Source organism: Pseudorasbora parva, chromosome 25 (assembly GCF_024679245.1).
Source record: "Pseudorasbora parva isolate DD20220531a chromosome 25, ASM2467924v1, whole genome shotgun sequence".
Classification (NCBI taxonomy): Eukaryota; Metazoa; Chordata; class Actinopteri; order Cypriniformes; family Gobionidae; genus Pseudorasbora; species Pseudorasbora parva.
In genome coordinates, this window is record NC_090196.1 from 7,117,247 (window position 1) to 7,132,340 (window position 15,094).

At 38.9% G+C, this 15,094-nt stretch overlaps 3 protein-coding genes across 3 annotated transcripts; all 3 read right to left on the bottom strand.

Annotated features, from left to right (window-relative positions):
* Positions 1-1,847: 1,847 nt before the first annotated feature.
* Positions 1,848-2,240, bottom strand: LOC137064965 (histone H2B-like). Its single transcript, XM_067436524.1, has one exon. The coding sequence runs from the start codon at positions 2,234-2,236 to the stop codon at positions 1,862-1,864; it is 375 nt and encodes a 124-aa protein (XP_067292625.1). The 5' UTR covers positions 2,237-2,240; the 3' UTR covers positions 1,848-1,861.
* A 1,028-nt stretch (positions 2,241-3,268) lies between these two features.
* LOC137065228 (histone H4) lies at positions 3,269-3,710 on the bottom strand. The gene has a single exon (XM_067436822.1). The coding sequence runs from the start codon at positions 3,688-3,690 to the stop codon at positions 3,379-3,381; it is 312 nt and encodes a 103-aa protein (XP_067292923.1). The 5' UTR covers positions 3,691-3,710; the 3' UTR covers positions 3,269-3,378.
* Positions 3,711-14,406: 10,696 nt separating this feature from the next.
* Positions 14,407-14,902, bottom strand: LOC137065441 (histone H3-like). Its single transcript, XM_067437074.1, has one exon. It carries the CDS (start codon positions 14,900-14,902, stop codon positions 14,492-14,494), a length of 411 nt encoding a protein of 136 aa, XP_067293175.1. The 3' UTR covers positions 14,407-14,491.
* Between the last annotated feature and the right edge of the window lie 192 nt (positions 14,903-15,094).

Below are 15,094 nucleotides of genomic sequence, written 5' to 3' on the forward strand. Positions count from 1 at the left end.
ACAGAGAGATATTAGGGAAAATTAAGAAAAGGAAAAGGGAAGTGAGGGTTTCTGTTTCTACAGAAAAAAGGGAAGTGTGTTTCTACATTTTATTTTGGGTGCATATTGGCCTGGATGGGTGTAGGATTTCCCGGCCTGAAATTGTGTCCCAGTCCGGCCCTGCCTCAGAGTGTCACCTTTTAGAAGAGACTAAATCCATGCATATCCTCCACATGGTTCAAGCACAGCATGCAATATATTTTGGGTATGCCTTTTTTTCAGGCGTTTTAGGCAAAATTGACAGGGGTAATTAATTACACTCCTGTCTCTTGGACTTCCTTTTTTACTACTCGTCTTGGGTCATAAGCTGTTAACCCCTAACAACACAATCTGACGCTGCATCAAGACATGTCACTTGAATCTGTTATGCAAAAAGCTAAACATCAGTTCAATGTAGAGATGCCACAGAGTTCATGGACCCGAGCTCATCTCAGATGATTTAAAACAGTGTAAATGTGTGCTGTGGTCAGACGAGTCCACATATCAGCTTATTTTGATGAAAGAACATTGATCTTTCAGTCTCAAAGACAAAAGGAACCATCCAAACTTTCTTCAGCAACAGGTTCAAGAGCAAATATCTGTCATGGATTGGAGGTTGAACGGTGCAAACGGAAGGGCAGACATCCATGTGTGGCACCACTGAGGTTAAGGCATATGTTGATATTGTACAGACATTTAATGGCATTAAGATGACATCTTTCCTGGGAAGCAAGACAATGCCAGGCCTCATTCTGTACATGTTAAAACAGAGTGGTTTCTAGACAGTCCACACCAGACTGGATGTGCCTGAATGAAGTCCAGATCTGGAGAATCAGACAATAATGACACGGACAGTTGAGAGCAGACATTTTGTATCAGGCAAGATTCGGTGTTCGATTATATATTAACACTGAAGGTTAATATATCTTGAATTTCTTTGTTTAAAAAGTAACAATGAAAAATAATAACACTATATAATACATTTACACAGGTTTTTGTGAATAAAAAAGCATGGGGTGGTGTGTGTGTTGGGAACCACTGCTCTACAGCAAAAAAAACGATTGTTATATTATACAGCAACTTATCTTTCAACAATCATATTTAAAAAATAAACTAAGCTTGAAACATTCATTCGTGACCTCTAGACTAGATTACTGTAATGCATTTCTAGCTGGGCCTGCATCCTCAATAATCAAGCTACAGTTAGTCCAGAACGCAGCTGCGAGAGCTCCTACCAGGTCAAGGAAATGTGATCATATATCAACAGTTTTATAATCTTTAAGCTAATTTTAAGTTCTGAATCAGTTATAAACTATTGCTACTGACCCATGAGGCCCTAAACGGTTTCTCTCGTGTATTTAGCTGATCTTCTACCGCTCTACAAATTCATCACACAATCAGCTGTGGAGCTGTTTTAATTTTATTTTTATAAATGAAAATGTTTTTATTTTAAATTAGGAAGAAATATCTGTAGGTTATATGTTCCTTTTACTCAAACTTGCATTTAAATTTTATCTGCACACATGGCTGATGAAACTAAAAGGTAAGGTTTAAAAATAGTTAAGGTCAAAACAGACTTTTCTTTAAAGTATCAACGCAGCATGGTAATTTTGTTCTTGCACAAATGCTTTTTCTTTGAAACTAGTTAATTAGTGATACCATATTTTATTTAATATACTGCCCTAGGCCTAAATAATTGGTTGTGGGCTGAGAATACCCAGCATTCATATTACGGTACTCCAAATTGTCAAGTGATCCAAACAGGATAAAACGAAAGCTCTTTAGACGAGAACATGTGTGGCTCTTAAAAGAGCCTTTGGGGTGGTTAAGGTCAGCGAACACCTCACTTAGAGCTGGTGTATTTGGTGACGGCCTTTGTGCCCTCGGACACGGCGTGTTTGGCCAGCTCTCCGGGCAGCAGCAGACGCACGGCGGTCTGGATCTCTCTGGAAGAGATGGTGGAGCGCTTGTTGTAGTGCGCCAGACGAGACGCCTCACCGGCGATGCGCTCGAAGATATCGTTGACGAAAGAGTTCATGATGCCCATCGCTTTAGAGGAGATGCCGGTGTCAGGATGGACCTGCTTCAACACTTTGTACACATAGATAGCGTAGCTCTCCTTCCTGGACTTTCTGCGCTTCTTTCCTCCCTTTGCGGCGGTCTTGGTAACGGCCTTCTTGGAGCCTTTCTTAGGCGCGGACTTCGCTGGTTCAGGCATGATGATGCTGAAGAATCAATGTGAGCTCTGAAGCGATACAGAGGTATTTATTCACCGCCATATGCTAATTTAGCAAGAGATACGGGGCGAACCCATAAAAGGTCATTGGACATTCTTTGCATCGCGAGAGGAACGAGGGCCAATCATGGACGGCCAAGTATTAGCCCCGCCTACCGCTTTATGTTTGAAGGTCCACCCCGCACAGACTCCGTTTCCTTTGTTCATTTCCCGCTTTTTTGCTTTAATAAAAGTTTGAAGACTAATATTCTGCAAGATAATGTAATCCGAATATATATATATATATATATATATATATATATATATATATATATATATATATATATATATATATATTTTAGAATAAAGTAATAGATTCCTTTTTAAAAGTAAATTTTGTACCAGAAATTCCCTCCTACACAAAAGCCCATTTATTAATAAATAATAATACATTTTATTTGTAACGCACTTTATATTAAAACTGAAAAATGAACAAGTAACAAATCAAATCAATCAAAAGCTCTGCTAAAAATTTGTTTTTTAAGACCACGTTAGCAACCACATTACCACTAACATTACATTTTTCATTTTTTTCCTTCCTAATTCTTTAAATCACTTTGAAGTGCAATAGTTATCTTCTCTGAAATACACATTATTAGAACTTAAATGTAACTATCAGCCAAAAGCTGATTTCAGTGCAATTCAACAGCATTATGACGGTGATAGAACGCAAATATAACTTTTTATTTATTTTTATTATTATTGTTATTAAATAACATTTCTGTTATTTATTCAGAACAGTATTGTTTATGTAAAAGGATATATAACCCATAAGAACCCGGGCCAATTTGTCTTTGTAGGAACACTATGGGGCATATAAAACAGGCTTAATGAACCACTTGTATTATGATTCTGCAGCTGATTTTGAAATACAACCTCTCCCTTGTAAAAAACCTATTTATGAAATATTTTTATAATATAAAAAGGCTACTTATGAAATATTTGTTACATTAGGCATTTATTTATCAGTTAAAAAAATGTATCTAACATATTCCCAGCATTGGTGTGATATGACTATTTAAGCGAGAGAGTGGGTGGCTCTTAAAAGAGCCGTTGGATTTGTAGTTTTTCTAGATTTCAGGCGTTTAACCTCCGAAGCCGTACAGGGTGCGTCCCTGTCGCTTCAGTGCGTACACAACATCCATGGCGGTGACGGTCTTTCTCTTGGCGTGCTCGGTGTAGGTCACGGCATCGCGGATAACATTCTCCAGAAACACCTTCAACACTCCGCGGGTCTCCTCGTAGATCAGACCGGAGATGCGCTTGACGCCGCCGCGGCGAGCCAGACGACGGATGGCGGGTTTGGTGATTCCCTGGATGTTATCACGCAGAACCTTGCGGTGACGCTTAGCGCCTCCTTTACCGAGACCCTTACCGCCTTTGCCTCTTCCAGACATAGTTAACTTAAAAGAATTGCAGTCAGATAAACGACAATAAAGAATGAATAATAAGCGCCACAAGGAGGCCGGTTATATTTGCTTACAGGACCTGACAGAAACCATGGCCGCGCGACACGCTCCTCCTCCCCTCCCCTTCAACACAAAACAATTGATTTAACCCTAAACCTGATCTAAGGAGACCTGTCCTTTGCTTAACCCTTTCATGCATGGTGTCCACATTTAGGGTCATTTAATATGGTAATTTTCTCCAAACCAATTGAGGGCAGTGTCACTAGATTGACAGCAGTATTGTAACAGTGGCTACTGTCTTGTATTACAAATATTCATTGCTTGATGACATCTTTAATCCAAGATGGCTGACAGCGATAGCCATGTGCCAAACGACCCAGGTATATCTGTGAAAAACTTTTATACAATGAAGTCAATTGAGCTAAATAAAAAATAAATAAATATAAGTATAATATTATAATATTAATATTAGTATAATAATATAAATACATTTTTAAACTAAAATTTAGAGTAAAATGTAGTTTTTATACACCAAAAACTAACTGTCCACGTATGTGGACGTTATGCAACAGTGGAGTCAGATTGTATAAGGTCTGATGTGTCACTTGCTTGTATAATCTGTTCTATTTTTGTAAATATGTTATGATTTGATTTATATTGTAATAAAACAGACATTAAACAAATATATCAACATAAATAACCATTAAAAATGACATATTACTGCATGAAATGGCAACTTTACACATATATATTGAGACAAATTGGCATTTTGCCTTCCAAACAAGGACAGCACAAGTCAAGCTCTCAGTCCAGAATAACAGAGAATATCTCAGAAGACAGTGGAAGTGACAGTAGTGATGAGGAGTAGGAGCCAACAAAGCCCAGCTTTAGGTTTCCGCATATATGTTACTACCGTTATAGTTCCTACAATATGTTTTATTGTTATTATATTATATATTATTGTTTTTAATAACTGGGCTGATATACATAGCATAACATGTCATAATAAAAACACAATGGTCCTGATAGATTTTATGTTGGTCTCAGCATGGTGGTCAAAGGGTCTCTTGTCCCTCTCTCTGAGGAAGATGTATTCTATGCTTGAATGTTTGAATGGTTTACATTGGAATGTATGGTTTACATCTGCTGGAACCAATCCACTGCAGCTAATATCTGATGCGTACCTACCGCTGTATGAATGTGTTAATTCTGAAGTTTCGAAGTCCTTGACTAATCCCTCATATCCGTGGAAGTTTTTCCGTTTTTACAAATTCCCGATGGATTTAAAATTACTCCCTTGAGTGTTACGGAAGCAGGGGCAATCTGCAAAGATCTGCCGGATCCTTCTAAAACAACACATCAATTTGTATCAGTATTGAAATGGTAAACAGCCTACAGTCAACTGACAGGGCGAGATTATCGTTTTATTTTGACTAAAACACTGCCTGCAGAAATTACGGAGGATGAAATGATTGGGGAAATTGAGTACTTAAACCCCAAATATGATACACCGCCTGATACACATCGTGCAGTGTCTCGAAAAGCTGGATATTCTAAGCCTCTTGATTTGTCTAAACCACATGAGCTGTTTTTTGCTGATTCCGATGACGATAATGAAGACAATTCTGATTGGGTATGGTCCAGCTCAAGTAAAGTCAAAGATTTTTCAAACAATTGACTGTTTTTTTGCTGAAAGTGTCTTCTGCTAAACAAGATATCTCATTTGCAGCAATGAGAGAAAGCCCTGTTGCATTTTTTAATAGATTTAAACAAGCATGGGTTGAGGAATCTGCGATTCCTATTGAAGAAAATTGTCCGTTGTTCTAAAATACATTCCTAAATAATATGAACAATGAAACTGCACAGTTAATCTGCATAACTACTCCAAACATTACACAATTTCTGGCTATGAATTGGGCATGAATTTTCAATTCTCCATTCTGCCTTTTGGGTAGGGATTTGATGCATAAATTGGGTATTCAACTTTCCTTTGATGATGACTCTCTGCAACTTATCTTAACTTTCCTGCAGCCTACTCTCTCACTGTTAGGAAGTGTTCTCCTCGAAGACGAGTCTGCAACTGAGCTCAGACAAGAAATTGAGGGCATCAACCACAAGCTTTGGGCGGCCCATCAGGATGACACAGGATTCATTGATGTCCAGCCCTATTTTGCTAAGCTAAAAACAGAAACGCCTGTTTATAATAGTACCCCATCTCAAAAGAAAAGGTGGAGGGTATTCTTCCTGTTATTGATAAATTACTGGCTCAAGGTATCCTGGTACACACTCATTCACCTTATAATATACTAATAAATCCAATCAAGAAACCAAATGGTTCTTGGCGCCTAACTCAGGATTTGAGAAAAGTTAATGAGTTAGTAACACCATTATCTCCTATTGTACCTGATGTGAAAACTATAATTAATTATATTCCTTTTGAACTTTCATATTTTACTGTTTTGGATATTTGTAGCGCCTTCTTCAGCATTCCTGTTGATCGCCAAACACAGCCACTGTTTGCATTTACCCTGGAAAATTCGCAATGACGTGGACACGACCCCAGCAAGGGTTCAAAATCCTACGATCTGCTACTCTGGCGGACACAGAGGACATTACATGGACAGCTGAAATGGACCAAACATTCAGACATTTGAAATCCTCTCTTATGAGACCTCCTGTACTCGGCTTCCTGAATTACACTCAAGAGTTTCACCTGTACGTGCAGAGACGCTGTAATCCTACCCCAAGCTCACAGAGGTAATCCTGTTTCAAACCAAATTATAATAAATACTTGTGTGGTTATAGTATTGCTGAATTACCTAATCGTGTAATTGAGGCATACTCTTTGCCATACAGGTCAGCACAAGTCGCAGAATTCCTTGCTTTAACTAGAGCTTGTCAATTGTCAAAAGGTCAGTGTGTTAATATATACACTGACTCCAAATATGCATATAGCATATAGTCTATGATTTTACTAAATTATGGGAAGAAAGACATTTTAAAACCTCAGATGGAAGGCCAATTGCTCATTCTAGCATTGTAGCGGAGCTCATTCATGCAACACAACAACCATCAAAACTGGCTGTTATCAAAGTAGCAGGACATGTGTCAGGCAAAACCGATGAGGCCAAAGGAAACAGATTTGCAGATGAAATAGCGAAATGGGCTGCTAAAGAAGTGAAATTAAGTCCACATGTAAGCGAAAGGGGCACAGAGGTGCCTATGATGAATTCATCATTGACTAATGATTTGGACATTTGAATATTACAAGCTAACCCTACGCAAGCTGATTTGACACATTGGACAGACAATGAAGTAAAACCAGATCAAGATGAAATTTTAAGAGATAAACAAGGAAGACTTGCATTACCTGCATCTTCAATTGTTATGCTATGTCGAAATTATCATGGTGTATCACGTGTCAAAAAAAGAAAGTTACACAAATGTTGAATTGATCTTACTGCATAGCAACGGCTCAAATAAATACTCTGTTAATACTGGATTCTTGTCTGGTGTGTGCTCAAACCAGCAAGCACAAAGCAACTAAATATGATTCTTTGCCACATCCTGAGCTACCATTCCAAAACTTTCAAATTGATTTTATGCACATGCCTCCTTGCAGAAATAATAAATATTTGCTTGTATTTGTTAACCGATTTTCTAAATGGCCTGAAGCTTTTCCGTGTGGAAGAGAAAATGTACAGACGCTAGTGAAAGCTCTGGCGAAAGACATTATATAGACATTATATATTATATAGACATTATTCGGTCATAGATAGTGATAATGGAACACTGTTCGCTTCCAAAGTCACACAGTTGCTAGCCAAAGAACTTCATTTTACCTGGAAATTTCATATACCATATTCGCCACAATCAAGTGGACAAGTCGAAAATTTTAACAGGATTATCAAAAGTGTTAGGGGTTAACACTTTTCTTTTAGAAGTGATCTTTTTGGTCGCCCTTCTGCCTTCAGAAATATGAGGGAATCTCTGGATAATTTAGATAGTGACTTCAGCCAATTTGTCAAATTTGCTTTTAGTGTTTAACTAAAAAAATATTTCAACTCAGTTCTTACATGGTTTCTTAACCAATTTCAAATCATGTCTGTTCATTATTCCTTGATTTTTAGAGATGTCAGCTGGGTTGTTTTGGTACTGATATCATTGCTTTTGTTTTGTTTCAGCTTTAGCAGGACGATAACAGACAGAGCACCATCACTTCTTCTCAAGCAGTCTCTCTCTCTCTTACACGGATAGTCTCTTATATTCAATTCATTAACCTTTAACCTTCACAAAGTTTAAAAAATTGGTTTATCCTTAAAGAATAAATTTGTATCAGAAATTTAAATGTTTAACTTTCCAATTAGAGCTATATAATCATCTCAAAATAAGTTATGCTATGAATTATTTTCTTCAAGTTACTCCAGTTAAATACCTTTTGTTATCCAGACCTCCTGTTTAAACTTCAACAGCTGTCCTTATCTTTAGACACCACCATGCCTCCAAATTCTCCTCTGCCATAATTTTCACTCAGGGTCTTCCCTGGCATTCACAAACAGTGCGGTACTTGAGTGAGCGGTATAGAGGAGCCATTATTAGGGCAGGCCCTGCTGTGTCTTGTCTGGACTCTCGGCCCCTACAACCACAGCGTCCCCCCTTACTGATGCTGCTGGCCTCACAGTCATTGGTTCAACTCTCATACACACCTCACATAAAAACACCTCCCTTCTTGGAAGTGCCCAATGCCGGTGACCCCCATGTCTTAGGTCGCCCCCCGCTGGCCAAAAGAGGATCTTACCCGTCTTCGGTGAATCACCCTCATTCACATTGGTCATCGCTTGAGATCTTTGACCCTTAAAATGGATCAGATGTTTTTCTGGAGCCTCGGGGAAAGTGCATTCAAGAGTCACCAGAGCCATTTAGTCTGCTTACTATAGGTAAAACATGGAGACAGGTTAATCATAACACTACTTAATCACTTATACCATTTTACATCCTTCAAACCGCAACATATTAGTGGTTAGATTATACTCAGTGCATCTAGCCATAACCACTGTCCACTCAATTTAATGTCCTGCTGACTTTGTGACCTGATCCATTGGTCCTGTGCATGGTGGTGGCTAAGATTAGACAACGATGTCACTGGTCATGGAATAATTTATTTAAAAATGTTAATTTATTAAAATTCTGTATTTAAAAACATTTGATACCTTTATTATTGCCCTCCTAATGGCACTCTTTTTAACAAATCACTGTCTCTATGATTTTCAACTGATGCACTGTGCTTGTACTATAAATCTCTTATCACCTATGACACAGGCTCAGATAACAGCTTTGAGCTGGTTTTGAATGAGAAAGAGACCCGGAGTCATTCAGGATGGTACCCTCTGTTTTCATAAACTTTATACTGCTCACACTAGCTCAGCATAAGATCTGGCTAGAAATTGAATTTTTTTTTTCAAATATCAAACATTTCCTTTAAACTCTATCCTTAGACAGAGATCACATTTTCAGTTAATCATAATTTATTTTGTCTTTTGCCCATACAATTAATTTAGAAACTATACATTTCTCAGATTAAGTCTCTGTTACTGTAGCAAGTTCGGCCATAGCACCAGAAATGGTGGGGGCCAGATTCAGATAAGCAAATTGTTTTATTACAGCTCTGCACCAGCTTATCTTTTTGAAACCAAAACACCAACATCTAGGGTTTTTACATATTAACACCAATTTATTTTATAAAAACTGTTTTTACCAACATTGAGACAAATTAACTTTATCAGAAAAGAGTTAGAGGAACAGGAACCACCTTTTTCATAAATTTGTCATTTAAACCTCTAAGTTACTATTAATACATTTTCTTGCCTCACGTTTTTCAGTCAATGTCTTTAATTTTACCTCATAATTTTAATAAATTTTCATAGATCATTACTTAAAAAATATTAACGTAAGTCGTTAAATTCATATTTCATTATTTTGTTAGACAGAGTGTAAGCCACTTCTTTGTTTCTTTTTACTTTGTTTCATCTACAAAATTTAATCTGATGGGCTGATTTGCCACCATTTCAGGGTGGTTACAGTTCCGTACAAAATGGCCCTGCTGACCACAATTAAAACTCTCTGTCATTTAGCAACTGGCATGTTTCAGTCTAGTTCCCAGTCTGTAAGGCGGTGCCTAAAGCGGCACTCGCTCGGACAGTCAGAGAAGAGAAGAGCGCGCGAGAGAGGAGGGGGCAGATAAGACTGGCTGCTCACACATCTTGGTGTTTTCGCTTTTTCAAAAACAATCTCAAGCCCTTTTTTCAGACTACAACTCAATTCCAGTAATTTCAGACATTATTACGTTTGGCAATCAGACTATAACATCCCTCAGTAATCTTCTGGGATTTTTCTTTCAGGGGTTAAACCCCACCCATTTTACAAATTCATTAATAAGCACTCTCTGTTTGTAGCCAGTCAAGTTACTGTTTAACTTTTCAATCTGAATTAAAACCTTGCTGCCATGTTTTAATTTTTTTTATTATAAATATGTTCTGCAAATTTCTTTTAAAGGGCTTCAGAGCAAAGCTAGTTACAGCATTTGCTCTCTTCCATTTCAATATATATTATCAAGACTGATCAAGTTACTGATCATGTCACAATTTATCAGCCATATGTTAGTCAAAGTTCATACTCACCCGAGACAGCAAGAGATGGAGGCGGCGATCTTTACCCAACACAGCTGTGGCTTCTGCGTGATGAAACTGTAAAGGACACTTGTACGAAAACGTCACACATACTGGTCCGTGCCAATTTGGGTCAAAATTTTTATTTTACTCGGGATCGTTCCAGATGCATCCCTGGCAAGCAACTCCTGAATCTATTTTTATTTTGTTTTAACTAGTAATTTATTTTATTCCCTGACTGCCTGATTCACTAATTTCTAAACTCTAAGTTCTGGGATCCCCTTATCTGAGATGGAAGAGATAGCGCAGGTTTGCGATGCCTACTGGACTCACACACCGTTCCAGGGACGTACTCCTGTAGGGGTAGTGACCGCACTAAATGCCCACCGGGGCCCCCTTTCTTGAGTACGCTTCAATGCGCTGCCTTCTACCGTTAACCGTAATGATGCCATCAGCGACTTTACTTTATACCATCACACAAGTATAATCAACTCCTCACTCCTATCGAAGTGAAGCTCTCTCGTTCCCCTTTACCATCTCTTCCATTCAGATAACCCTATCCAAATAATTAAAGCTTTCTACTACCTTATTTGTTGTTTTGCCAGGGGTGTCACCAATGAATGATTGCCCGTGCATCCTCCACCAAAACTGTTAGGGGTTAACAGCTTATGACCCAGGACCAGTAGTGAAGAAATGAAGACAGAGTCAGGATTGCAATTAATTAAAAGAAAAATTTACTTAGAATAGTTTGCAGTTTCAAAAGCAGAAGCCAGCTTCAAGTCTCACAAGGAGTTCGTAGGCCGCGCTCCCTCTCTCACCGTCTCGTTGCCTCGCCCTATCGTACATACAATTGTCCCAACAGTTATACCGTTTTCAAGGTCTTATCCACGTCATTACTGCGATGTGGATGGTTCTGATTGGCTCAGAGACAATGCACAGTCATGGTAAATTTCCACTCGAGTCAGTTAATCTGATGCACGTTTCCACTGACGTGTCACTTGTTGATGCTTTCACCCTGGAATTAGGCCCGTAGTGACCTTCCAGATCTGGAGCAGGCGCCAGCTTGTCCAGAACAACAAGTCCACCCATCTCTTAGGGTGCCCATTGTACACCATTCTGATCTGTAACATAGAATATTACGCACATACACAGATACACAGTCTCTCCAAGGTTGGAGCTGATTAAGCTCCAGTTCTAACTAGTTCTTACCAAAACATACTGATAACGTGCTTTCTTTTAGTGAGAGGGACACACAATAACACAGGCAATATTCATCTTGACTCTTTAGTGTTTCAGTAAATGGAAATATAAAAGGACTAAAACATAATAAATTAAATGAAAGACAAATCCATATTTCATATCTGGAAGCCGGGCTAAGTGAGCAAACGCTGTTACTGCACTCCTGACATGTTAGGGGTGTGTAATACCTTCAAAATCCAAACATATGACCTTGTTGCCAGTGTTTAGTGACACATCACACATCTCTAGGCCAGACCCTCAGTCACTCCTCAGAGACCAAATACACACTTTAGAAAACAAGAAACAAAACAAAATCATAACTGGATATAATCATTATAATAATACAGGATAAATATTGATTAAAGTTTTGATTATGAAGTTAATTAGGATATAAATATATACAGGTATATTGAAGCGGCAGTGGATTTCAGAATCCCCCCCTTCAAAAGATAGGCTAAATAAAGCGTGTATTGATACAGGCAGAAATTGGGTTGATCTGCTGCCTGCTGTACTGACAGAAATTAGAATGTCACCATTAGCAACAACAAAGATGTCTCCGTTTAAAATCCTTATGGGTAGACCTTTCCCGACCCCATGGGTCAAAGGTTGCGCTGGTGATTTTTCCACAGGTGACACAGAGGTGATCATCACGGATTATGTGGATTCCCTAGTCAAAACTTTTAATAGCATCAATGGAGATGTCTCTCTCTCTCTCCCTCTTCCTGCAGAAAAGCCTACTCATCCTTTCGTTCCTGGACAACAGGTGTTGATAAAGAGTCTGAAGCCCACAAAACTGGGAGAGCCGAAATATCTGGGTCCTGCCACGGTGATTGCTGTGACGAGAACAGGAGTGCTGACTGACTTCCAGCCACAGTGGATCCATGCCAGTCGACTGAAGGTAGCTCCATCCCAAGAAAATGTTCTGATCGATGAGGAGGGGGAAGCAAGTGAGCAGATTGAATGGTAGGTGAACCAAGACGTTTGAAAAGGAGACGAAGGAAATTGATCGATATCTAGAACCAGCCATAATTATCACTGAAGCTCTCAAGCCATGATTGCTAAATTGATATTTCACCTGGTTGTGCTAACAAGTGTATTTATTTCTATACAAGCTGTTGTTATTACAGGTAATGAAACTTAAGTGTATTATGAAAAAAACAGAAATGTTTGTTGAAGAATATTATGAGTATGAAGGTAAAAGAAAGTGATTGTATTTGTATAGAAGAAAGGTAATGCTGAGATTTGAGTGTGGCAATTTTATTGCCAAAAGGGGCAGTGATAGATTTGATGTTGGTCTCAGCATGGAAGAGAAGTGGTCAGAGGGTCTCTTGTCCCTCTCTCTGAGGAATATGGATTCTATGGTTGAATGTTTGAATGGTTTACATGTATGGTTTACATCTGCTGGAACCACTCCATATAAAGAACAGGTGCTGGTGGAGTGACTGCTATTTTCTATTACGAGATCTTCAGGAGCTCAAGGAAGGCCTGGATATCTGACCAAGAGATGACCATATTTAGATTTATTTTACTTTGTTTATCACATTCCTATACCCTGAGCCATATGATGTAATCTCTCTCATTGGTTCAAATCATGCTATACCCTTCGTATTCAATGTATATAACCTATGTTTAATAATTAAAGAAGAGAGATTTTTGTCTCTCCCTCAGCGCTGAGTCTTTGTTCATTCAACTACGACTTCAGAAACCTGGGATGATACACGAAAAAGGGGCAAAAACCTAACAGTTCCATGTTGCCATCCGTGGCTTTGTCCCATTTTACTTCTTAGTTGCATGGTGTCCACATATGTGGACAGTTAAAACATTTTTAAATAAACCTACATTTTGTAAAAAATTAAAATGGATTTTAATTTTAGCATCATATTAAAGTAATAAAAATAATCTTAAAAAATATAGATAATGTTTTTTTTCATAATACATGCATATAAAAAACAAGTGTTAATAGATTAATTTAACAAAAATTATATTGAAAGAATAAAATTATATTATGTATATCATATACACACAAGATCATGCAGGTGTGTATCTCTGCAGAACTCTAGTGGGTGTTTCCCGATCAGTGGGGCGTTTTTAAAACACAATCTGCATTTAATCGCTTTCCCTGATTTGCTCTAATCCATTGGGGGCTTGTTTTAGGGATGGGCCTTCATGAGTTTAGCAAGTCTGCTGAAAAACATGTATAGTGTAGTTTAAAATTGGCCACTGACTGGTAAATGGACATGTTGGCTTAGCATATGTACTTCTCAGTAGTTTAATTGATGCTTCTTCATTAGAGAAAACACAAATGACCTATACAGTATAGTGTGTTGAACCACCTGACTCTATACAAAATATCAAACAATACTCTATCTAGCCTACTTTATTATTTCTGTTCCTTTATTTGGTGTGCTTGTTATTCGTATTTGATTTGTATTGTTACTGATTGAAATTAGAAATATTTGTCTACATTCTTTTAAAAAAATGCATCTTGCATTATAAATGTTTATTGGAGAATTCCTGAATAAAGTTCTAACATCATTTAACAGATTTATTGAAGTGCAAGAGACATGAACACGAGCAGAGATGTCAAACTGCACACAGCCCATGTCTTCATCCATCAGTACTCACAGAGAACATTTCTCTCATAGGAGTAGTAGGAGGAAGATGAAGACAGACAAAAAAAATAAAAAAAAAAAAAATAATTGAAGCACCGCCATAATGCTGACATTTCCATATTTTTACCCTATATTCTACAGTAAACTTGTGATTTAAGAGAAAATCTCTACTCATATTCAGCGTTTAAAGAAGTAATGTCTCATTTAGTGTAATGTATGTGGCTCTTAAAAGAGCCTTTGGGGTTTAATGAAGCGGCTGAAGCAGATGCGGGTTTAGGCGCGCTCTCCGCGGATGCGGCGGGCCAGCTGGATATCTTTGGGCATGATGGTGACTCTCTTGGCGTGGATGGCGCACAGGTTGGTGTCCTCAAACAGGCCGACCAAATAAGCCTCGCTGGACTCCTGCAGGGCCATCACAGCGGAGCTCTGGAAGCGCAGATCCGTCTTGAAGTCCTGAGCGATTTCTCTCACCAGCCGCTGGAAGGGCAGTTTGCGGATCAGCAGCTCGGTGGACTTCTGATAACGGCGGATCTCTCGCAGAGCCACGGTCCCGGGCCTGTAGCGATGAGGCTTCTTGACGCCGCCGGTGGCCGGAGCGCTCTTACGGGCGGCTTTCGTAGCGAGCTGCTTCCTCGGGGCTTTGCCACCGGTGGATTTACGAGCAGTCTGCTTGGTTCTTGCCATTGCTGTAGTTTAGGTTCTCACTGTCCTGCTGGAGCTGAAATGCCGCTTTTCTGCTTCACGCCTGCTTTTGTACGCGAGGATGCCGAGGCTTGTGATTGGCTGATATGTAACGTCTGCGCATGAGTGCTAGCCAATGACTGCGCGTTTCCTATTTTCAAACACGGAGGGTTTCCCGCTCGAGCTGCTTTTGTT